We start from the raw sequence: 23,727 nt of genomic DNA on the forward strand, positions 1-23,727 counted from the left end.
CCTCCCCCAAAGGAGACACTGGGGATCCAGTAAAGGTTGTTTCAAAAGACAGATAGTTACTTACGCTGTTCTTTGAAATGGAACCAAATAGTCACACGCATATAAAATGTAGGGTTGAGGGTTCCTGTTCCCTGCTGGCTTTGGATTTGCTTAGGTGGAGTTCCAGCTGGCAGAGGGGCAACCCTGCTACCCAGTGGGGCTGGCTAAGGGGAGCAGAAAAGTGTGTCTGGAAGAGTGAGCTAGGCAGGTGGGACGATGGGACAGGGGGAGAAGACACCTGTGGCTCATTAGACAGATGCCATTACTGTTCTCCTAGACCTTTTCTTGTTTCACTGGAAGACTTAGCTGACCGTCAAGGCATATACCATTTGTCATCCCAGCACTTTGTGGGAGGGGCCAGTCAAGAGGATGAGGAGTTCAAGGCCAGGCTAGGCTACATGCGATCCTGTCTCAAAAATTAACACCCTCCAATCAAACTCAGTAATAGAGGAACTAAGGCACATTGAGGGCAATAAATGTTCTCAGGGTGTGTGATTGAGGCACCACACTGTGCCGTGCCTGCCTAGTTCAGTCTTGTAATAAGCCTGTTGCTTAATTGTGAGTTCTTCCTTTTTTTTTTTTTTTGTTTGTTTATTCATACCTATTTTTGTTTTGCTTGCATATATTGCCTGTGTACCATATGCCTGGCTGGTCCCTGCAGATGCCAGAAGAGGGCGCTAGACCCCTCAGATCTGGAGTTAGCCATAGTTGTGGGTTGCCATGTAGGCACTGGGAATAGAACCTGGGTCCTCTGGAAGAGCAGTCAGTGCTTTTAACTACTGAACCATCTCTCCGTCGCCATCCAACTGTGTTTTTAATATCTCCATTTTATAGAAGAAGGAAGGAAGGAAGGAAGGAAGGAAGGAAGGAAGGAAGGAAGGAAGGAAGGAAGGAAGGAAGGGAAGGAAGGAAGCTGTGGCATACAGGAGCATCCACCATAATGACAGCATCAGATTCTGCCCTAGCATGTCTAGAGCTAGCCAAACAAACTTGTCCACTCTTGAGTCCTCTGTCACCCTCCTGGAAACCAGGGACGGGTGGCACCAGGGTATGTGTACGCCAAGTGCTTTTGTGCACACTGGCCCACTTCATCTCCACAGCGCTGTAGCTCCTGTTATCTGCATCCTACAGATGAGGAACTTGAGGTTAAAAGCGTCGGTTACTTGTCAAAACTGTTCCTAAATCCAGCACTGTGCCCTTTCAAACGGTGTAGGTAAAAGGGCTTCCCTGTCTACATAAGGATGACCAAAGTTTCCATCCCTCCATACTTCTTCCTGGGGAAAGATGCAGATGTTACAATGGATTTCAGCAACAGTTAAGTGGCAATAGTCAGCTTGAGATGCAGAATGAAAAATCTAGCGCAGAGATCAGCCTGAGACCGCCTGTGGCCTTACTCTGACCTGTTTTGGTATTGTCTACTATTTCCTCCCCCTCCTTCCCCTTTTTTTGTTTTGGTTTGCTTGTTTTCAAGACGGGGTTTCTCTGTGTACCGCTGGCTGTCTTGCAGTTCACTATGTAGACCAAACTGGCCTTATATTCATGGAGAACTGCCTGCCTCTGCCTCCTGAGTTCTGGGACTAATGTCATGTGCCACCATGCCTGGCTTCAATTTTTTTCTCTTTAAGAATTTTTAAATTTTTATTTTATGTGTATGAGTGTTTTCTTGCATGTATATCTGTGCACCATGTGTGTGCCTGATGTCTGTCGGGGGCAGAAGAGGACATTAGATTCCCTGGAACTGGGGTAACAGATGATTATGAGCTGCCATGTGGGTGCTGGGAATCGAACCCAGATCTTTCTGCAGGATACCCCTTGTTCTTAATTGCTAAGCCATCTCCCCAGTCCTGGCTTGATTTTCTGTAGACCAGGCTGGCCCTCGAACTCAGAGATCTGCCTGCCTCTGCCTCCCAAGTGCTGGGTTTAAAGGTGTGCACCACCACTGCCCACTTAGTTTGATTTTCACCAGTTGAGAACAGCATGGAAGAACAGATCGCTTCAAGACGTCAAGAGTTACGTTGCTTTCGGATTTTCGTGTCCACACTTGGAAGCTTTGCTGCGAAACAGTCACAACATGCTTTAGTTACATGTGTGCTATTGCAGCACAAAGCTGTGTAATAACAGCAAGAGGATGAATAAATGAGCTCTCTACAAACTCGAAATATTTACTACCTGACCCTTTCAGAGAAGGTGTTACCGACAGATACGGTATGATAAACATATTTGCCTGGAATTTTTGATGGAAAAGTTGGATCGCGGTTGTGAGTTTTCTCGACAACACAACCCATTGAAGCACAAAATGATTAGTTAAAACACATTGCAGGGCTGATGAGCAGCTCAGCAGTAGAGTGTTTCCCTAGTGTGCTGGGGCTCAATGCTCAGCACTATACACACACACAAAAAAAAATTATTAGATATGTTTCAAAGCTGTGGCATTTTGTTGTTGTTTAAAAAACAGACTTAACTCACTTGATTTTTCTTGTATAAAACACTATGGAGTTGCTGGGCATACAGCTCAGTTGGCAGAGTGCTTGCCCAGGCAAGGTTAGCTCATGCCTGTAATCCCAGCCCTTAGAAGATACAGGCAAAAGAATCAGAAATAGAAACTCATCCTTGGCCACATAGTGAGCTCAAGGCCAGCCTGGGATTCAGGAGACTCTGTCTTGAAAACAAAAACAATAGCAGCAACAGAAATGTGTGTGGGTCCTGTATCCTATGCAGGGAGATTCTGGCATGGGTCTTCAGAAGATGGGCTATGAGTTCTGATAGGGAGAGTTGATGAACATGGTATGGACTTTCCAGGGGTCAGGGGTCAGGTAGCTATATGTTTGGGAGACAACATCAAAAGTGGCCTTGGTGAAGTCACCCAGGTGTCAGCACAGCCTCTGTCGAAGTAAGAGCAGCCATTGGAACCAGCGCTGGCTTCTCGGACACAGAAGGGGAGGAGAGGAAGCAGGACAGAGGTCTGCCACCTGTCACAGGACGGTGTGGGACTTAATGGCCTTGCCATCTTAGCAGCCTGTCTGCTCAGGATCAGTGGAGACCTTGGCCAAGGTGGAGTAGTTAACGTCAAGGCCATCATGACCATTTTAGTTTCCAATGGTGACAACATCTTGAACTTTGTCTAATGGCCAATATGAGTCTACTTCTACTCCAGCCTGATCTTCAAAGCCTCACCCTGGGGAGATGTCCGCAGCAAAAAGCCAATAATTTGGACTCTGGATGGGCAGAGGGAAAAGACTGACCTTTCCCAGGGACTTGTTCTTTTTACCCATGACTCAGCATCCCAGCTTAGTGCTGGAAGACCATTCCCTGTCTTCACCTCTGCCTTCATGATCCCTGTGGTCTGGCCCCAGGGCTTCCACCACAGTCCAGGAAGCCATCGTGGGTCCCCTGAGGCCACTACTGAAGCCTCTGTGACCTTTCAAGCATAGGTCCCTGGTGCGTCTGCCGTTGGCTGTTTTCTCAGGAAAGAAGAAAGCCACTTTTTCAAACAGAATGTGCAGACTATTAGTTTGTATTTCTATTTTAGCCTTTGTACTCTGCTTATTGTCAGAGGAAATCTGGCATTGATCTAGGCTTGCCGGCGTTGAGCTTCCTGGTTTTCACGTCCTTTCACAGCTAATCATATACCTGACTTTGTAAAGGCTTGAGGTGTTGATCTTACACAGCAACAAAACAGGCACTGAAAAGAGACGTGGAGGTGGCACAACAATCTCAGGCCTCAGGAGGTTGAGACAGGAGGATTACTGAGAGTTTGAGGACAGCCTGGGTTACCTAAGTAAATTCAAAGCCAGTGTTGGCTACATAAACAGGCTACATAAAAAGATGGGCTCTGAGCCGTACCATGATGGCTATTTGGAATCCAAATGACCTCATGAGATTTTGAACTTGAACCTGTTTCTCTCTTGGACCATCACCTGTTGCTCACAGTAGGGTGCCTCTGTCTGCTGGTCCCACATCCATGCTTGGCTCTGAGAAAGTGTGTTATGGTGGTATGCGAACAGAGTCAATAATGCCAGCTTCCAAGGGGGCTAATACTGCCTGAGTTTTGATGTGTAAATGCAAAGTGGTAAAAAGTATCATCCTGAGGACTAAGTAATGTTGTGTGTGTGTGTGTGTGTGTGTGTGTGTGTGTGTGTGTGTGTATGAGTGTGTATGTACTTTGATTTTAAGATCTGTTAATTGCCGGATAGCAATTTAAAAGCTGTGAACTGTTCTGATAAAAGTCAGATTTTTCTCATGTTTTGGAACATCAGAAGAGCCGGCAGCACCTGGTCCCTGGTTGGTGTTAGTTGCTAGCATGGCAAGGGAGATGCTTGCTTTGGGAGGGAAGGGGTGCAGGTTCTCATTCCCTCCCCACCGCCCCCTCCCTCTTCTGATGGCCACACACATTGGCCAGGTGGTAACTGCATCTGTCAGCTCACTGTCAGCCTCCACCAGCACGATGCTCTCATTTCCCCATGCCTGGGAGAGCACAAGGCCTACCCACAACTTCTGATCATTGTGTTCGTTGCTGGAGGATTTTCTGCTTACTTTCTGACCTCCTTTCAGGCCAAAGAGTTAGATGTTGCTGGACAGACACAACTGAAGCCTTCCATACAGGACTGGGTGGAGTGATCTTGCTGGAGTCTGGAGGACTCAATCAAACCATTACTTTTGGAGCTCCCATGACTGAACAAGGACATGGAGGATTCAACCTGTGCCTGTGTGGAGGCTGGGAAGACTCCTTGTGTTGTATGGCATGGGAGGGCAGCCATGATCAAAAATTAATTCTACCTTTCAAAGTATCCATTGCAAGGAGATAAAGGGCTCCTAACAGAGAAATAATGACAATTGAGCAATGACAATGTGAAATACTCTGATGCAACCCTAAGTGATACTGGAGTGTGCTGACTGGCAATACTGGGCCCTGAGATGCAAATATCATGTCAGTTAATAGATAAATGAGCATAACCTTGGTTCTATAGGCAAGAATCACACCCAGAGTCCCAATCCTGTTCTGCTTTCATTAGCTGGAAGATGAGCCTCTGCAAAGTTAATGAGAAGCCAGTCCTTGCAGGATGGATGGTCCTGTATCGGCCTCTCCTGACTGCTCAGTTCTTTGTTGGTGTGTGGGCCCAACCATGTGTGCTGTTAGCTGTCTTCTGTCTCTTTTGTGATCAGAAAGGTTATCCTGAGCCACCGAGAGGCAGGACACAAAGTATTAACTTGAGGGCAGTTTAGTTCTTGGGATTAATTAACCCACTTAAAAGCCTTAAGGTAAATGTTTTCCTTTTACGTCATTAAGAACAGAAATCAAAATATCAGTTTATTAACAGGATCAGAAGTATAGGCTTTTTTTTTTTCAAAAAAGGAAAAAGAGTAACCAAAGGCAAAATTTTGGAATTCACACTCAGACAGGGGCCTGCTTCCTGTGTGAGCAGGAGGAGTCTCATTTAATCAAACTGGAACTGTAGCTAGGCATTTATTTGCCATTTCATAGCAAGAGCCTGATTCTTACAGAGGCAAGGAACTTCTCCCTGGAGCAACTGCCAAAGTCTCCCAGCTTCATTCTGCCTAGAAATAGTCACAGGACCAGCCTTGGTCCCCCAAAGCATTCCCCATCCCCTGTGAGCTGGCAGGCCACACGTGCACAGGTAAGCTAAGAGAATTCCAAGCCTTGTAACCAGACCTGCTCTTCCTGGTTTCCCTGAGTCACAATGACTGATACTTCCAGGAATTTTACAACGGCCCAGAAGCATTTGTTCTTTCTTCAGAGTCCAGGAAGTGGGAAAGAAGGGTGGGTGGGAAAGAGACTAGAGAATCCCAGGAGTTTTATAAAACCACAAATGCGATGACGTCCTGCTGTTAAAAGAGACTCGGTGGCTAGGTGCTTGACTGTTACAAATAATAGTGTGTTGACAGCTCAAGACATCTGAAGCTCTCTGTGTGAAACAGAAAGCAAGGCTATCACATTTCACCATAGCATGTCATCAGCTCAGACCCTCTGATAGGAGAAGTCGTCTTCAAATCGTGTCCCACGGTTTGATTCCTAGTTCCCGCTTCTCATAGTCTGAGCAGGCATAACACATCGCAATGATTTAATCCAGCATAGCTCACCACAAAGTTTTTTTTTTTGTTTGTTTGTCTTTTGTTTTTGTTTTTCCTGCTGATTATCTATTTAGGCATGTTGCAATCCTCTTTCTTACCTCTCCCTCTGCCCAGGGGCAGAGATAACACTGAAATGAAAAAAAAAAAATTAAAAAATAAACTAGAAAGAAGAGAAACAGACACGGAGGAGCTGTTGCCCTAAGGCTGGCCAGAAAACAGAGCCACCTCTTCTGGAAGGCCAGGGGTGTATGCGAAAAGAGAGCAGTTTAGAAGGAAGGAGGGGAGGTAGGTGGGTGGGGTTGACGCTTGAGAAAGTCGGTTCCTGGTCCCACCACTCGGTTCCAGAACGCAGCTTGCTCGGAGGTGCCTCTTGTTTTTCGTGTGCAAATGAAGAGGCTTTCCAGAGGCTGGGCGGGGCGGGGCTCCTGCTGGCCAGGATTTGGCAGCTAGGGGCTCCAGGCTTCGGATGCGAGCGTGCGGTGGGAAAGCTGCGCATCTCCAGCCCATCCGAGAGGATGGACCAGACTTAGAAAACACTGGAGACCTGCGGCTTGAGAACTGGGGAGCGCGAGCCCGCAATTCTGCGGGAGAAGCCGGAGGATCTGGGGGAACCGGGTCCGCCTCTCGCGCCTGGGCTTTCAGAACTGTGATCACTCCTCAGTCTCCGGAGATAATTCTTCCCGCCCGGATCTGAAAATAATGAACGTATGGATGAGTTGCGTTTTCGCTTTCACTGCTCTCAGCGTGGTGATTTTTGTGGTCTTATATACCAGCCAGCTAAGCCCGTCCAATCTCTACCAGCCGCTCAACAGCTCCAGCGAAAAGACGTCTGTCATCGCCTGTGATTACGGCTTGCAAAATCATACGTTCCTCATGTGGGGGAACACATTGCCACATCCTTTGGGAAGAATCTCTTGCCAACTCTACAAGACCCTGAGCCACTATATCACCAGACCCCTGTCCGAAGAAGAGGCTGCCTTCCCCCTGGCCTACACCATGGTGATCCACAAAGACTTCAACACTTTTGAAAGGCTCTTCAGGGCCATTTACACGCCCCAGAACGTCTATTGCGTGCACGTGGATGAAAAAGCCCCCTGGAAGTTTAAAAAGGCGGTCTGGCAGTTACTGGAGTGCTTCCCGAACGCTTTTCTGGCTTCTGAGACTAAGAAGGTGGTCTATGGTGGCTTCTCCCGTCTCCAGGCTGACCTGAACTGCATGAAAGATCTGTTGGCATCCAAGATCCGCTGGAAATATGTCCTCAACACCTGTGGGCAGGACTTCCCCCTGAAAACCAACAAGGAAATAGTTCACCATCTGAAAAGATTTAAGGGAAAAAACATCACCCCAGGGGTGCTGCCTCCAAAGCATGCAATTGTGCGGACTAAATACGTCCACCAAGAACGTACAGGCAAAGGTGGATTTTTTATGAAACAAACAAATACTTTGAAAACTCCACCTCCACACCAGCTGACCATCTACTTTGGTACGGCTTACGTGGCCCTCACCAGAGACTTTGTCAGATTTATCATGAATGACAAAAGGGCTATTGATCTCTTAGAATGGTCTAAAGATACCTATAGTCCTGACGAACATTTTTGGGTGACACTCAATAGGATTCCAGGTCAGTGCCGAATTGTCATTGACATTTTTTCTTTAAATTTCATGTTTACTCTTTATTTTCAGGTTGCGAATGTGTGTGTGTTTGTGGAGGTCAGGACAGTTTGTGGGTGTCATTCAGTCTTCTACCGCATGGGTTCCAGGAATTAAACACAGACATCAGGCTGTGGCAAATACCTTTACCTGCCCACCCATCTCAATGGCCACAATACTCCCTCTTACTGAGTTCTAAGAACTTGTTCATTTAAGTTACTTGAAAAAAAATTTTTTTAAGTTCTTGAAAATGATGAGTTTGGTTGCTTTTGCTGACAGTTTTGTGCTGGCTCTGTGGTCTTATAAATATCCGAGAAGCAGTGACCTAAGGGGCACCTCAGTAACTGGCAAAACTGTTGTTACACCTTCTACTGTGTATTAGATGGGTGCTGGGGTGCTTCACCCACCCCATCTTTGGAATTAACCCTGGTCATAGTTCGAGATAAGGACTGAAGTCTTAAGTGCTGGGAGACGGATTTTTAAGTAAGCATGTTGGAGCACATGAGGTGTAACAGGCCATGTTTCTGTCTGAGGGAAGTTACTGCGCAAATTTCATGCAACATTGTGGGCAGGGCTGTTTCTACCGCATTGGAGACAAACGGGAGTGCTTGCGGCCAGAGTCGGTCCAAATAGAATTCTCAGCTTTCAGGTTACAGCATTTTCTTATTAGCGATTCCTGTGCACAGCCTTGTGCCTTCACCTAGGGGAGGTCTTTTGGGTGTTTTTTGGTGATTTGGAAACGGAGCCAAGGTATGCCAGGAGGCTGTGAACCGATGGCAGCAGACAGACTCCTCCTTTGATTCGGACCTGGGCTGCTTTTCAAAATTGTTTCCCGTAAGTCGTGTGAGCTGTAGTGGGAATGTCCCGGTACACTGGTTTCCAGTGTTGTACTGGGTGGCTTGTGGGTGTCTAGGCAAGGATGGTCCTATGCCTGCCATTCTTGGAATAGCTCCTGGCTTTCTGAGTGGCAGCCTTATCTTTGGCACATTTTTTGAGTGCTGTTGGAAGCTACCTTCATACTAGACTCAAAAGGCAGTTAGACATATTTAGATCTCTGATAATTCAGCATTCCTAATAGCTGAATTAGAAGGGCAGTCACAGAATTCCCCTTAGAGGCAGAAAGTGGACAAGCCTGGTGGCTAGCGACAGACATGTAAGCTGTCCCGTGAGAGTTGATTTCAGAGATGCCAAATTTTCAGGTCAGATTCACAGGAGGAGGAGTGAGCCAACATTCATTATGGTGCATTAGTAACTCTATTCTACCCGTTGTTGTGTTTTTTTTTTTTAAGTTTTATTTTGTTATTACTGTGTTCATGCTTATGATGTATGTATGTGGGCCCATGTGTGGAGGTCAGAGGTCAGCTGTGTGGAGTTCTTTCCGGGGATTGAACTCAGGTCATTATGCACCTAGACCTGCTGAGCTATCTTGCCAGTCGGACAAATTTCTGTTTAAAAGACATGTCAATATTCTGCATGTGGCATCTGGCATTGTTTTAGTTGGTACAGTTGGTACCAGATGTTAGGGTCACCTTTCTTACCTCCATGTGCAGATGAATGGAGCCTTAGACTGGAGTGGCGCTTTCGCTTATGTGGGTCACACAGTTGGTCCCAGGTCAAGCTGGGATCTGGCCCTGGATTCAAGTAGCCTGAAGTTTCAACTATTTCTGTTGCAGCGGTAAAAGAAGGAATAATCGTTTTTCCCCCTGAATATTAGAAGGAAATGTCTTACCAGAAGGGACAAAGGATTAGGGAAAATGAGATCTGTGGAAGTAAACTGTCTGACCTGGAAACAAGGTTAGCAAGGACGCGTGCGTGCGTGCGTGCGTGCGTGCGTGTGTGTGCGTGCGTGCGTGTACGTGTGTGCGCGCGTGCGTGTGCATGTGTGTGTAGTGTGTGTGTGTGTGTGTGTGTGTGTGTGTGTGTGTGCGTGCGCGCGCGCGCGCGCCTATGTGTGTTGGAAGGCAGCAAACACATGAGGCTTTTTTGGTCCACTGTGTTAACCAGAGTCATAAGACACCCATTTTGGAATTAAGTATCACCACCTCCTGCAGGCTGCTATGCCAATTTCCTGTGTCCCCTGGTGGCTAGGGACAGACATGTAAGCTGTCCCATGAGAGTTGATTTCAGAGATGCCAAATTTTCAGGTCAGATTCACAGGAGGAGGAGTGAGCCAACATTCAGTATGGTGCATTATAAGTAGCTCTATTCTACCCATTTCTTTTTTTAAAAAATGTTTTATTTTGTTATTATTGTGTTCTTGCTTATGATGTATGTATGTGGGCCCATGTGCGGTGGTCAGAGGATTTTGTCTGGGACTTCTTCTCCAAGCCAGTCAGTGGACATGGGGAGTGGCCATCGGTGAAGGTTCTCAGGGGCTGGGAGTGGGGCCAGCCGCTGGGCTGGACTCACTGTGGCAATAAGAGAAATGACACTACCCTCTTGACTGTCCTCTCGCTTTCCCCCATCACTGTGGTGTGTGCTCCTGACTTCCTGCTCCCCTGTGTCCTCTTAATAGACTTCCAGGATCAAGAAACAGGAACAAGGTTGGCCCATTCCTTACTGGATTCTTATTCTCTGTCCCTGTCTCCCTGACGATCCACCCCTTATCGACACCCAGCCTCCACAGTGGCTTCAGATGAGAATGTGATCGAACCAGTTATGATTCTGAAAGGAGATATTAGAAGCCAGGGCGTAGGTTTATGAGGAATTTCACAGGAGATAATTGACACATAGATTTAAAGGCCAATGTCATCTCACCACATCAAGCCTGGAGCGTCATCACTGTCCACACAGTGAACGCTCCTTAGGGCGAAGGATTCTTTCCTTTGTCTCTATGTTCTGCATTTGTAGGTTGCTCCAGTAATAGATATGGGACACCACTTTTTTCTTTCTGTTTTTATTTATTTTTTAATTTTTGAGACAGTTTTATGTAGTACAGGCTGGTTTTAAATTTGTTTGGTGGCCTGATGGTGACCGTGAACTTTTGATTCTCCTTCTACCTCAGAGGCTGGGTGGGATTGCAGGCTTCTGATATTATGCCTGCTTTATGAGGTGCTGGGGCTCGAACCCAGGGCCTGGTGTATGTGAGGCAAGCACTTTGATCAACTGGGCTACATCCCCAGTCCCAGGAGATCTTTGTAGAGAAGAAAGAAAATGAAGTGTCTTGAGGACTTCACCCTCACACCGAGTGGAAAAGAAGTCTTCCCAAGTACAGAGCTCTCTTCCTTTATCTTCTCATTGTAATGTGTGCGCGTGCGCGCTAGAGACAGGAGTTCTCATCTCCCGCCATGTGTGTCCTGGGAAATGGAGTATAAGCTGTCAGACTTGGCAGCAAACACCGTTCAGTGAGCTAGACTGACTCGACATCTTCAGACATCAACCGTTCTTTATTTAGTTCTGCACTGTAACAAGCACTGTTCTATGTGCTGGGGGCCGAGCCAGAAGCAGACGCGACTCCATACTCTTAAGTTTGAGGAATTGAATGGATGAGCACGAAGTGTTTGAGGTTGCTTTGATTTGGAGCTAATTTTCCCCCCACCTTAACCCCTCAAATTTCATTGCTGTGCTTTTTATGGGGGAGGTTGGGGTTTGTTGTTGGTTTGGGTTTTGTTTGTTGTTATTGTCTTTGAATATCTGTTTCTAATTTTTAAAATATTGAGCTGGAGAGATCATTCTGCAGTTAAGAGCACTGGCTGCTCTTTTGGGATTTAATTTCCAACACCCAAATGGGGGCTCACGACCACCTGTAACTATAGTTTCATGAGATCAGATCACCTCTTCTGGTGTGCAAATAGATATACATGTAGACAAAACATCAATATACATAAAATAAACAAATCGTATAAATATAGTTGAGCTGGCTTTAAAAAATAGGAGGGACCAACTGTGTAGCTCAGGGACCAGAGTACATGCTCAACATACACAAGGCCCTGCGTTCAATTCTCAATGCAAAAACAAATTTGAAAAAATATTCAAAGGCTCAGAGTTGTGAAGATGGTGTTCCGGCAGCCACTGACCTTACTGTTTCCTTACCTTTCCTCCCATAGGTATTTTATTATGTTTTTGAATAATACCACTAACAAAACACCGTGTAGGAAACACTACAAGTGTCTCAAAATCTCACTACAAATATATCCAGAAGAAAAAAAAAAGTCTTTCTTTTCAGCCCCATGTTGTCTGTTAGGAACAAAATTCTGCCTGATGTATTTGTTCTTTAAACAGGGGGCAGGCAGACATGTGGGGAGCTATTTTTAATTCAAAAGCCAATTACTTATTTTAAAACATTTTAAAATTTAGGTCTAAAGAATTCTGTGAGGCTTGATGACTGGAGGACGTTTACCCCAGTGTGCAATGGTAGTTAAGTGTGCAGTGTGGTCAGGCAGGCTTGTGAACATATTCCATCCTTGCTTAAAGCTTTGCCATGGCTTCTCATTATCTTCAGGGCCATGACCTTCACAGTGGCATGACATCCATCACCCTAACCTCACCCATCTCTGTAGCTGGAGAGTTTGTCTCCAGCTCCCGCCAAGCCCCACCAGTCCCGGAGCCCACTTATAAAATAAACACACCGACTCTTATATTATTTAAACTGCTTGGCCATTAGCTCAGGCCTACCATTGTCTAGCTCTTACTCTTATACTCAGACCATTTCTGTTTAATCTGTATGTTGCCACGTGTTCCGTGGCTTACCTGTTGCCCCTACATGATGTTCCCTGGACAGCAGTTGGTGTCTCTCCTCTCTGCCTTCCTGTCCTTTTTTTTCTCCTCTCTGCTAGTCCCGCCTATACTTCCTGCCTGGCTACTGGCCAATCAGTGTTTTATTTATCAAACAATCATCCACAGCACATCTCCTACCCTCATCTCTTTATAAAATGACTCATTCTTCATTATGCTCTGATGACTACTCGATCCTAGTACTTCTGTGTAGTAGAAAGAGTTCCTGTGTCCTGCCTGGCCCGTGGTCAGGACAAATCTCTCTCACCCAAAGTCCCACATCCACTTATAAAATATTCATTCAGAAGCTTAATATTAATTACAAACTGTATGGCCTGTGGCTAAGAATTCTTGCTAGCCAGCTCTACCATCTTAAATTAACCCATTTCTATTAATCTATGTATTACCACGTGGCTGTGGTGTTACCAGTCTGCTGGCATGTTGCTCCGTGGATGGCAGGCTGGCCGTCTCTCCTGCCTCTGCCTTTCTTCTTCCTCTTTCTCTCTTGGATTTCCTGCCTGGCTATAACCTGACTCATCATAGGCCAGAGCAGCTTCTTTATTAACTAATCATAGCAACGCATATTCACAGCGTACAGAAAGACCATCCCACTGCACTTGTGCAATTTACGCCTTTCCTGTTAGTGTTGTTTTATGACACACTGTCATAAAGATTCCATTCCTACCATTCAAATCCCACTTCTCTTCATGCTGTGTGACCGCAGTAGATGACATGTCTTCTTTGGTCTTTCTGATACCCTCCTCCAGGACAGCTGCCGCTCCATATCTGGCTCTTCTATAGCCAAAGCTGCTTCTCCCAGCACCAGGTGACAGTCGCCCGGTAATAAACTTCTCCTCGCCCCCATCTCCTCAGCATTTGAGCCTCTGAGAGCAAGAGATGTGATGCCCATCTTTGTGTTCCCTGTCACCACCGCACACCGCACACTGCCACTTGTCATCGTGCTCACGGAACATCCACGGAATGCTGGATGGTTACTGAGTGTGGGGAAGGTCGGAGAAGAGCTGAACAGTTAAATGGGGGAATGGCGTAAGAGCGTGTCCTGTGCCTGGAGTGGCAATGCGCTTTGATAGTGAAGAGATAAAGAGAACAGTAGATAAAACATCATGTGGTGATGCGTTCCAGTTAGGCAAACAAATGGTATCTATCACTGAGGGAGGGAGAGAGGGAGGCACATTTAGTAAGCTCCAAAGCTCCAGATGGACTGCTAAGAGGACAGAGTACTGTGTTAGAAAATATGGTTCTCGGGGGGCTGGAGAGATGGCTCAGAAGTTCAGAGCACCTGCTCTTTTCCCAGAGGACCTAGGTTCAATTCCCAGCACCCACATGGCAGCTCACAATTGCCTGTAACTCTACCTCTTGGGGATCTGACACCTTCACACAGACATATATGCAGGCAAAATACCAATGCACATAAAATAAAATAAAGTAAAAATAATAAGTCATTTTAAAAAAAGAAAATATGGTTCTAAGTAGCCACCCTAGGATGGTGATGCAGTCAGCATCTGATGCCAAGACAGGGCACCAGCAGGAAGTGCATGCAGGTACCTTCACCGAGTTTTGGCGTTACACAAACCTGCTTTGAGTTTCTCACACACCCGGCACTGCGTCAACCCCATTGTTAGAACCATTCTGGCCGGCTCCATGGTTCATGCAGTGTCTGCTCTTGTGAAAGTGCTCCATAATGCTGGTTTAGGAAATAAACCCAGACTATGAAAGGTTAAGAACAGTCCATGCCCAAACAGAAGGAAGAAACTTCAAACAGGTGTAGCGCTCAAGTGTAGACACTGTGTTCTCTACGGGAAGGTTCCTGGGGCCTTAAACAGGGCGTGGCTGGACCAGTCCCAATCCTTTTCAGAGCATGTATTGTGTTCTCTGTGCATCAGCCCAAATTTAGAATGCAGTTTCTAGAATAATGTAGGATACAAACATTTGTGTCCACTGTCCTCTTAACTGAGAATGATAACAGCCATGGGCCAGTAGAGTTAGACTTCAGTCAGCAACTCCAAACACTCAGGTCTGTTTTTGTGTATAGAAGACCATTGTTCTTTCAATGTGGAGATAAAATCTATACAGTTAAAGGAGGAATTTCACAAAATGTGCTTCCATGATTTTCTATCCACTGAATAGTTTCAAAATAGCATTTTTAGGATAGCTAGATCATATCACATGAATGTGATAAAAAGGGGGAGATGATTTCAAAATGCTGCATTGGTGGTGGGTGACCTGTTTGACTTGTCCTCCTTCTTTGGTAAGAGAGTGTAGGCTCTTCTTTGGCCAGAAATCCAGATTGGCTCTTGAGGCTCCTGGGGGAAGATTGTTATCTACAATGTTCCCAGGTCTTCTGTAACCTAGACTCCTGAGTCTAACACCATTAAAATGCTCAGTGCTTGGTAGTAGAGAAGCCATAAGAGATCATGGCACCTTTGGATAATCCAACTATGTTAATGCTGTGGCAGTTTGTAAAGTCATTGAAATCTTTCCAGCCTTGGGCTCCAATAAAACAATGTGAGTGCCACTCCTTTAATAGAGAGCTGTGCCAAACATCTTTGCTCTCTACCCACCCTGAAGGAAATAATTAGGAAGCACTTCTCTTAATTAGCATTTAATTCCAAATCTCTAGACCATTTTTACAAGATAAGAAAATTCGGAAATTGGGCATAATTCTGTGCCCCTGTAATCTCAGCCCTGCAGAGGAGGAGGAGATCGGAAGATCATGAGTTCAAGGCCAGCCTGGGTTTCATAGTGAGATCTTGTCTACAAAATGGATTAAAGTATATATGAATATTTAATTATGTACAAATACAGCTATAATTGGCAAACATCTGCTAAGCTGAATTTAACATGGATTTATTCCCGGTAGAAAAGGCTGCCATAGGTCTACTTTAGAAATGACGACATTGTTTTACTTCAACCCTGCCACCCATCTATCACTCTTTCTAACAATTGTACAACACAGACCTTTTCTGGAAGCCGAAGAGGTCCTTTTTTTTTTTTCCAACAACAACAAAAATGTAATTACATTTCAATGACTCCTTAGAATGATTCAATTTTAATTGTATACCAAGGCCACATATAGTTGATGTAGGTATCTTTCAGTGTATAAAATGGTCCATATACACTTGACATTTTAATTATCTCTAAACACCTCAGCATTTCTTTCCACTCTTCCTTGTGTTCAAATGGTATCTCTCTCTCTCTCTCTCTCTCTCTCTCTCTCTCTCTCTCTCTCTCATACACACACACACACACACACACACACACACACACACACACACACACACGGTTTGGTCCATTCTTCTCATATTCAGAGTCTATACTTAAATTTATATATGCACATGTATGTATAGATGTGTATAGGGCATCATAAGGGAAGAGGCCTGAGGGAGGGTGGAGGGCATGGTTCAGCACATCTTTAATCTTAGCACTCAGGAGGAAGAGGAAAGAGGCAAGAGGATCATGAGTTCAAGACCAGTATCAATATCTATTCTCAAACATAAATTGGAGGCAATTCATCAATATCAATATCTGGTCAAACATAAATTAGGGGTAACCCATTTTGGGGACCCCTTCTTGCCATAGGGACAACTTTTCTCCATTGCTACTTCTTAATAAAACCTTGCTTGCCCTTCAAAGATTAGATTAAAATATATGTGACTATTTTGTTAAGTACATTATTATTGGACAAGAGGGGGTACTAGAGGACATAAAAAGAGGAGGAGGAGGAGGAGCAATTTGGGGGAAGGAAGGGGACCAGCAAGGGTAGAGGGAAGGGGCGGGGTGGTAAAGTAGCAAAGAGTATTACAACGTGTACATATGAAAATGTCACATTTGCATATTTATTCATTTGGCATTCTATTATTTGTTTTTATTCTATTATCTGTTATTTGGTATTCTAGCTAAAATTAAAATTTAAAAAGGATATGTAAATATATAGAAGGAGTTTAGAAAGCTGTATGACAGATCTACATGAGGTATGTGTGTTTACTTAATAGTTAAGAGTCCAGTGAGATGGGTCAAGGGGGGAGGCACTTGCTTCCAGGATTGCTGACCTGAGTTTGATCCCCAGAACCCAGATGATGGGAGAACCAACTCCTAGAAGTTGACCCATGTGAGTTCCATATGCACTGTGACATATGTACACATGCTCACACACACAATAAATACATGTAATAAAAATAGTACATTAAACATTAATATATGCTTCATAGCTTAACTATGAATTTCTTTGAATTGTGAGACTAAAGAAAAAAATTTTTCTCAGCCAAGGGGTGGGGTGTTGAAATCAGAAAAACATACTTTAAATCTTTCCAGTGTTTGCTAAATGGGTGATGCTACCCTAAGATTCTGTTGAACCTTAGGGTGACTCCTCTGTGGCGTTACCAAGAAGTGCGTGTAGTCTGGGGTTTGCCAGAGCTCAGGCCATCTCAGAATCCCACTACAGCAGAGATTCCTGGGTCCCGGTCAGCAGCCTCAGCATCTATATATTTCTAGCAAGCGCCATGGAGTTCCTTCTCTGGGATGGGTTGAAAACTGCTGGGCTCCTCCATCCTTCACAGACCCAGGCACAGTTAGATTTGCAGCAGACTTTGTTTCCGCCCAGTAAGAGCCTAGCTGACTGAGACAAAGGTAGAGACGGGTGAAAAGGACAGCGGGCTTCTGAAGGGAAAGCTTGACGGTGTTGACTGCACATGGCAGACTTTCTGACAGACAAGCGACTAGTGTCTGGACGTACCCATGCTGAGGAAATACCAGGGCTTTGTGGTATGTAAATATAACGGCGAGGTTAATTTTGTCTCTGTCAGCAGGGGCACCTTGCCTGACAAGCTGAGTTCAATCCGGGACCCACACTGTCCATCCACACTGAAGGGGAGAACCAAGCCCTGAAAGTTGTTATCTGACCTCCTGTGCTCTCAACAGCCGTCCACACACAAAATAAATAAATCAACATTTCAAAAATATTTATAAAGAACTAACAGAGAGCATAAGGTATCCACTGACCAACAAGAAGACAGAGGAAGTCTGAAAATGGTCTAAGTTCCTATTGCAGAGACCCTGAAGATGTTTTTAAACACACACATACACACACACACACACACAAATTTTAGTCTTTTTCACTACCAGTGGATATGTGTGCCGTGGCTTACCCACCATGTAAAACTAGGTTTAGATACCGATCATCCCCCTTCCCCTCCCCCAAAAGAAACAGAATGGAGATTCAGGGAAACTCTTGATCACTTGGACTTCCTTGAATGTTATTGGTGTGATTATTTTAAGATGCCTAAAAGCCCTGAGTCCCAGGCACACAGCAGTGTGCTAGCCACTAGAAAGAACAACGTGTCCACAGCAGCCACATCTTGGGGGTTCCTTCTGAAATCCATACTGCATAAAAAGAACAGGAACTGGGGTTGACTGACAGCTTTATTTTCTTTAGTCTCAGAAAGAACTCGTTTGTGTAGAGTGTAACAATGGCCCAGGAGAGGTAATTTGCACAGCCAGGTCTTAGCAGCATCCCAGAGCCCTGGACAGGATCATTCGGGCCCACGGTTGAGGTTAGTAGTGGAAGGCCACAGGAATAGAAGCCTATGGCAGCTGGTCACAGTGCATTCTCAGTCTGAGAGAGGAGAGCAAGCGAATACTTCCGCTCAGCTCACGTTCTTTTGATTCATTTTGATTTTTTTTTTTTTTTTTTTTTTTTTTTTTTTTTTTTTTTTTGGTTTTTCAAGACAGGGTTTCTCTGCGTAGCTTTGCGCCTTTCCTGGAGCTCACTTGGTAGCCCAGGCTGGCCTCGAACTCACAGAGATCCACCTGGCTCTGCCTCCCGAGTGCTGGGATTAAAGGCGTGCGCCACCACCGCCCGGCTTATTTTGATTTTTGAGATGATAGTAAAATTACATTTTTCCTTTCCTTCCATATACCACTCCCCACCCTCCTTCAAATTCATGATCTCTTTTCACTAATTGTTATGGCGCGCACGCGTGCCTGTGTATGTGTACATATGTATTCCTAAGTATAGCCTCTTCAGGCTGTATAATGTTACTTGTATGTATGTTTTCAGGGCTGACCTTTGACACCAGACAATCAATTGGTGTTGTTTCCTGAAGAGGATCACATCTGCTCCCAGATTTTATCCAGTTGCCTGTAATTCCTTGTGTATGGTTGAGGCCTCCTGGGCTTTGTCCCATCCGATTTGGCATGAACATCAATGTCGTCCTTATCTGGGCAGTCATGCTGATGAGACTTCACGGGTGGAGTTACTAGGAGACACAGTCTCATAGCAAACTCCCTGGTCCTCTGGCTCTTAGACTCTGCTCTCTCTTTCACAGTGTTCCCTGAGCCTTTGGAGGTTTTTGTAGATATATACATTGGGACTGGGCTCCCAACTCTACATTTTGATTAGTTGTGGTTTTCTGTAGTGTTTTTTTCTGTGGTTTTTCCATCTGTTGCAAGAGAAGTTTCCTTAATAAGGCGTGAAGACTACAGTTCTCTGTGGATATAAGGACAGATGTTTATAGCCTGCTGTCAGGGATTATTCTGGTTTAATAGATAAGTGGTTGTAGATTCCTCTCCAGTAACTGTCACTCTACTAGCAATGAGTCGATGGCTAATCTTCTGGTACTAGACATGGTTTCCCTTTTGTTGAATAGGTCTTAAGTCCAGTTAGAGAACTGTTGGTTACCACCAAGTTATATGTATCACTCTACACTTTTGTTGTGTTGTGTTTTCTTTTCTCTTTCTTTCTTTCTTTCTTTTTTTTTTTTTGAGACAGGATTTCTCTGTGTAGCTTTGCGCCTTTCCTGGAACTCACTCTGTAGACCAGGCTGGCCTCAAACTCACAGAGATCCACCTGCTTCTGCCTCCCGAGTGCTGGGATTAAAGGCGTGCGCCACCACTGCCCTGCGTCACTCTACACTCTTCAGGTTATCATGCCATGCTGGTCATTGATGTGGTTCATAGGCATCACAGAGGGAGGATTGTTGGTTGCCTTCCTCCTTTGAAAGTCTTTGTGGTGCCTTGTAGTCCTCAAGGAGGAGGCATTCAGGTCAGTTCCAGCTCAGGGGCCTTTGGGCTCTGTGTCTGAAGTGCATGGTATCTTCAGCAATAGGGACTTATCTTCCACCTGGGCCGGGTGTGTGTGGGGGGGTGGGTGGCTAACCAAAGCAAAGGCAATAGACTCTATGTTTTGGGAGTCTCTTGGACAGCCCTGGCCAACAACTCAAAAGAGGTTTCTCATGTATGGTATCGGAGTTTTTGTTAGGTGGGCTTTGGCTCTTGGAGGGAGCACTTTTGGTTTGTTTGTTTGTTTGTTTGTTGGAATCGCTAATAATACGATTCCTTGTGCCTTTTTCAGACATCATCATCATCATCATCATCATCATTATTATTATTATTATTTTACCTCCCTCCTTCTGTGTTATCTCCCTCTTATTTCCCTAAAGAGCACCCCGTCTCCTGCTTGCCCATCAGCTCACTTGTGTCCTGCTATTCCTCTTCACTCTCCTGCCTTCTTCTGTGTTTACCCCTCCCCCTCCCTCAGGGGCCCCCTTCCCCCTTTCCCTGCTCAGATTGTTTGTAGCCTGCTTTCTCCTTCCTTCTTTCTCCCGTTCCCCGGTCCTAGCAGTGGTCTCGTTTTCTGTTTTGTTTCCCGCTCTGGTTTCTCTAGTTACCACAGACCTTGTGCTCACATCTCCGTTTGAAGCTGAGAGCTTCCAATGAGAGAGAACATTCAACAACATTTGTCTTTCTGGGTCTGGGATTCAATGTGATCTCACGCTCTTTTATATTTCAGGATCCCAGCCCAGTGGGGCTATCTCCCAGGTGATACTAGATCTCATTAAGTGGACAACTGAGATGCTGTGTGTGTGTGTAAAATGTATGTATGTGTTTATATCTATATATGTACATGTATTATATATGTGTTTATGTATGTATTACAAATGCATATGCATATATGTATTATATGTTTATGTATATGCATGTGTATATATTTATGTATGTATGTATATATATATATATATATATATATATATATATATATATATACATTTGAAAAATAAAACCAAAACATTGGCTCACTGCATGGCTGTCAGATTATTGGTTATATTTTTTAGTAGAAGTAGAATGTTCAATATAAAGAAGTGTAAAAAAGACACCCCTAAACAGCACACTGCCCTTATTCCCCCCCCCCACTTCCCCAATACCACAATAAGAAGGTGGTGGCCAAGAGAATGGGAATCTCAAGCAGAATTCTGACTCTCCTAATTCAAAAGGAGCTATGCTGGCAGATTGAACTAAAAAAAAAAAAAAAAAAAAAAAAAAAAAAAAAAAAAAAAAAGGGACAAAGACACTCGGTCTGACTGATGTATTCCCTAAATGTTTAAGCTGGTGAAAATATTTGCACTTTTCAACCAATTGTTATAATGGAATTTTCAAAAAGACACTGTGGAATATAATACTCCTTTGAAAAAAGAAAGTTACTCATTTCTGACAATCATAGTCAAATCAGGTTTGTCATAAATGTTACATTTTCTTATACATTGTAACATGTCGATAGCTACATCATCTGGTTGACCGAGCTTGGGATTACCAGTACCCCCTCCCCCGTCCTGTGATGTGCTTATCTGTTTACAGTAAGGTTCAGCAATTGTTCCCGCAAGAAGCTACAGGTGACATTCATGTTAATTCTGAGGACTCTGAACACCCCAAGTGGGCAGGATGTGGCCGGACTTGCAAAATCCTGTGCAGCATGATTATGGGAAGGGCTCTGTTGTCAAGAGTCGGGGCTTTCTCTGAGATTGCTCTGTCCTTGCCGTGGGGTGTGGAGAAAAGAACGTGGCCTTTGGAGGCCCCACTTTGTCACTTTGACAGCCTGTCTGTGACTGGACAGATTACACAGCCAATGCTAACACCACATCATCAGAAGTTTGGAGCCAGGCTGGGTGTCCTGTGGCTGTAACCTAAACACTTGGGCTGGGACAGGAGTGTGTCAGGGCCGCCCCGGGGGCTGAAGAGGGAGGAAAAGGAGGTTTAGGTGGTGTTTGAGAGTTTGTTAGCAGGTAGGAATTATTTGAATACAACTTCATCCCCATAGAGTGTATCTGAGATGTGTCTGGAGACAAAGCACTGGGGGAATGGATGTGCTCGTGTTTCTCTGTGTGGCCTTGGCCATCCCGGAACTTGCTCTGTAGACCAGGCTGGCCTCGATCTTAGAGATCTGCCTGCCTCTGCCTTCTGAGTGCTGGGATTCAAGTCATGGGCCACCATGCCTGGCCCATATCTCTTTTAACAGATGTTTGTAGAATGATTGGGAGAATTGCCGGGTGGCTGTAAGAGACCCCAGAAGACAGTCAGGATTGGAACAGTGGCTTGTAATTTTTTTTTTTTTGACAGGTCCTCCTTCCTATCCTCCCTCCTCCCTTTTCTTTCTTCCTTTCTTCCTTCCTTTCTTTTTTTCTTTCTTTCTTTCTTTCTTTCTTTCTTTCTTTCTTTCTTTCTTTCTTTCTTTCTTTCTTTCTTTCTCTCTTTCTTTCTTTCTCTTTCCTTCCTTCCTTCCTTCCTTCCTTCCTTCCTTCCTTCCTTCCTTCCTTTCTTTCTTTCTTTCTCTTTCCTTCCTTCCGTCCTTCCTTCCTTCCTTTCTCTCCTTCCCTTCTTTCTTTTCATATTTTGCAGTGCCAGCGATTGAACTATAGCCCGTGCATGCTATCACTGAGCTACAATTCACACCCAGCACACCTTTGACTTGTGTGGATATATGTGCACATACATTTCTCTGTGTACATAGGAGTGCGTCCACATGTGTACATATGTGCAGAAGCCAGGGGTCGATATGGAGTGTCTGGTGTCTTACTCTACCGCTTCCACCTTATGTTTTTTTAAAATAGTATTTTCATTTATTCTCTGAAGAATTTCATTCATGTGTACAATATGTTTTGATCTAATGCCAGTGCTGCCTCCCTCCAGCTCCGGTTCTCTCTCCACTTGCTGTCCTCTGCCTCCCAAGTGCTGGGATTAAAGACGCGCTCCATCTCCAGCACCATAAAAAAGGAGAGGCAGGCCAGTAACCTGGTTCCCCACGCTATTAATTTATTATCCAGGTCCTAAGCTCTCTCCTTGCAGTTTGTCCTTGGGCATGTCGTGTAACCTTCCTGGGCTTCAGTTTCCTGCTTTGTAAAAGAACAGACTGGACTAGGTGATGGCAAAAGAGGTTCTTGCCTAATAATTAACCCGTCACAGGTGGCCTTCAGCTTACTCATACGGAACTGATTTCCTAAGATCGCTAGGAGTTTCAGGGCAGCGGGAGCCTGGCTCCCAGCTCAGACCTTCCCTGCTGTGTCTTTCTATGTAATAAATGCAGTGATTCCTATTTATGTGTCACTGTGACCTGAAGGGTTGATGGAACAACGGCTTCTGCACAGTCGATCTCTCTCATTGTCGAAGTGACTATGTCCATTTGCAGATGCCGTTCACCACCGCTGGCAGGACTGTGAGCTCAGGCCGGTGCCCAAGGGCGGTGTAGAGATCCAATGAGGAAGCTGGATTCTGAGCATGCGTGTAGCGTCTCCTCTTCTCTGGCTGTATTAATATGGAGTGTTTCCCCGCTAGTTTCTAGAGAGACATTGTGGTGTGCCATAAATGCTGGACCAGACAGTGACAAGTGTACAAAGACAGAGGAGACATCCCCTGGTTCGCAACCATTTGGCTTCAGACGGAGCTGGAGCTCCGAAGATTTCTCATGTACAAGGCAAATCATGTAACCTCTGACGGTGTGTTTCTTTATTTATAAATGGGAAACCATAACGTTCACCTTGAGTGCATGGCGGATTGATACATAGTTACGTGTCTAGGGGTCTGGTGCCTGGCATTAGTTGTTTCGTTTTTCCCAAGCCCTTTCCTTTATTCAGGGCAGTTTATGAGGAAGAAGAACTAGAAAAAGGCGAACCTCCAAATTCCTGATATTTCTGAGATGACTGCAAAGATCTTGAAAAATTTTCTAGAAAGCAGACATGATCATCTTGAATGCCTCCTTCGCTCAACTTTCCATCTCACTAGGGCTCCCCCTACTTTGGGAAGTGAGAGGAACAGAGCAACTAAGAATATGCTGGTTGGTGGGACCCATTGTACCGTGTGGGGTGTTTGGAGAGCACCAGGTGTTTTAGTATTAGAGAACACAGGGGCCGACAACCGTGACAGGGATGATGTCTCAACTCTGGGGAAGAG

General features: G+C 45.0%; 2 protein-coding genes across 2 annotated transcripts in view; both read left to right on the forward strand.

The window, feature by feature from the left end:
• Positions 1 to 23,727, forward strand: part of Gcnt2 (glucosaminyl (N-acetyl) transferase 2 (I blood group)) — a 94,864-nt gene that overhangs the window by 59,210 nt on the left and 11,927 nt on the right. The window lies entirely within an intron of this gene.
• LOC102922433 (N-acetyllactosaminide beta-1,6-N-acetylglucosaminyl-transferase) overlaps positions 959 to 23,727 on the forward strand; it is a 48,784-nt gene continuing 26,015 nt past the window's right edge. The window contains exon 1 of the mRNA XM_006972791.4: positions 959 to 7,750. Coding sequence (XP_006972853.1) covers positions 6,829 to 7,750 — 922 coding nt within the window. The 5' untranslated portion in view covers positions 959 to 6,828. The remainder of the gene's footprint in view (positions 7,751 to 23,727) is intronic.

Source organism: Peromyscus maniculatus, chromosome 5 (assembly GCF_049852395.1).
Source record: "Peromyscus maniculatus bairdii isolate BWxNUB_F1_BW_parent chromosome 5, HU_Pman_BW_mat_3.1, whole genome shotgun sequence".
Taxonomy (NCBI): Eukaryota; Metazoa; Chordata; class Mammalia; order Rodentia; family Cricetidae; genus Peromyscus; species Peromyscus maniculatus.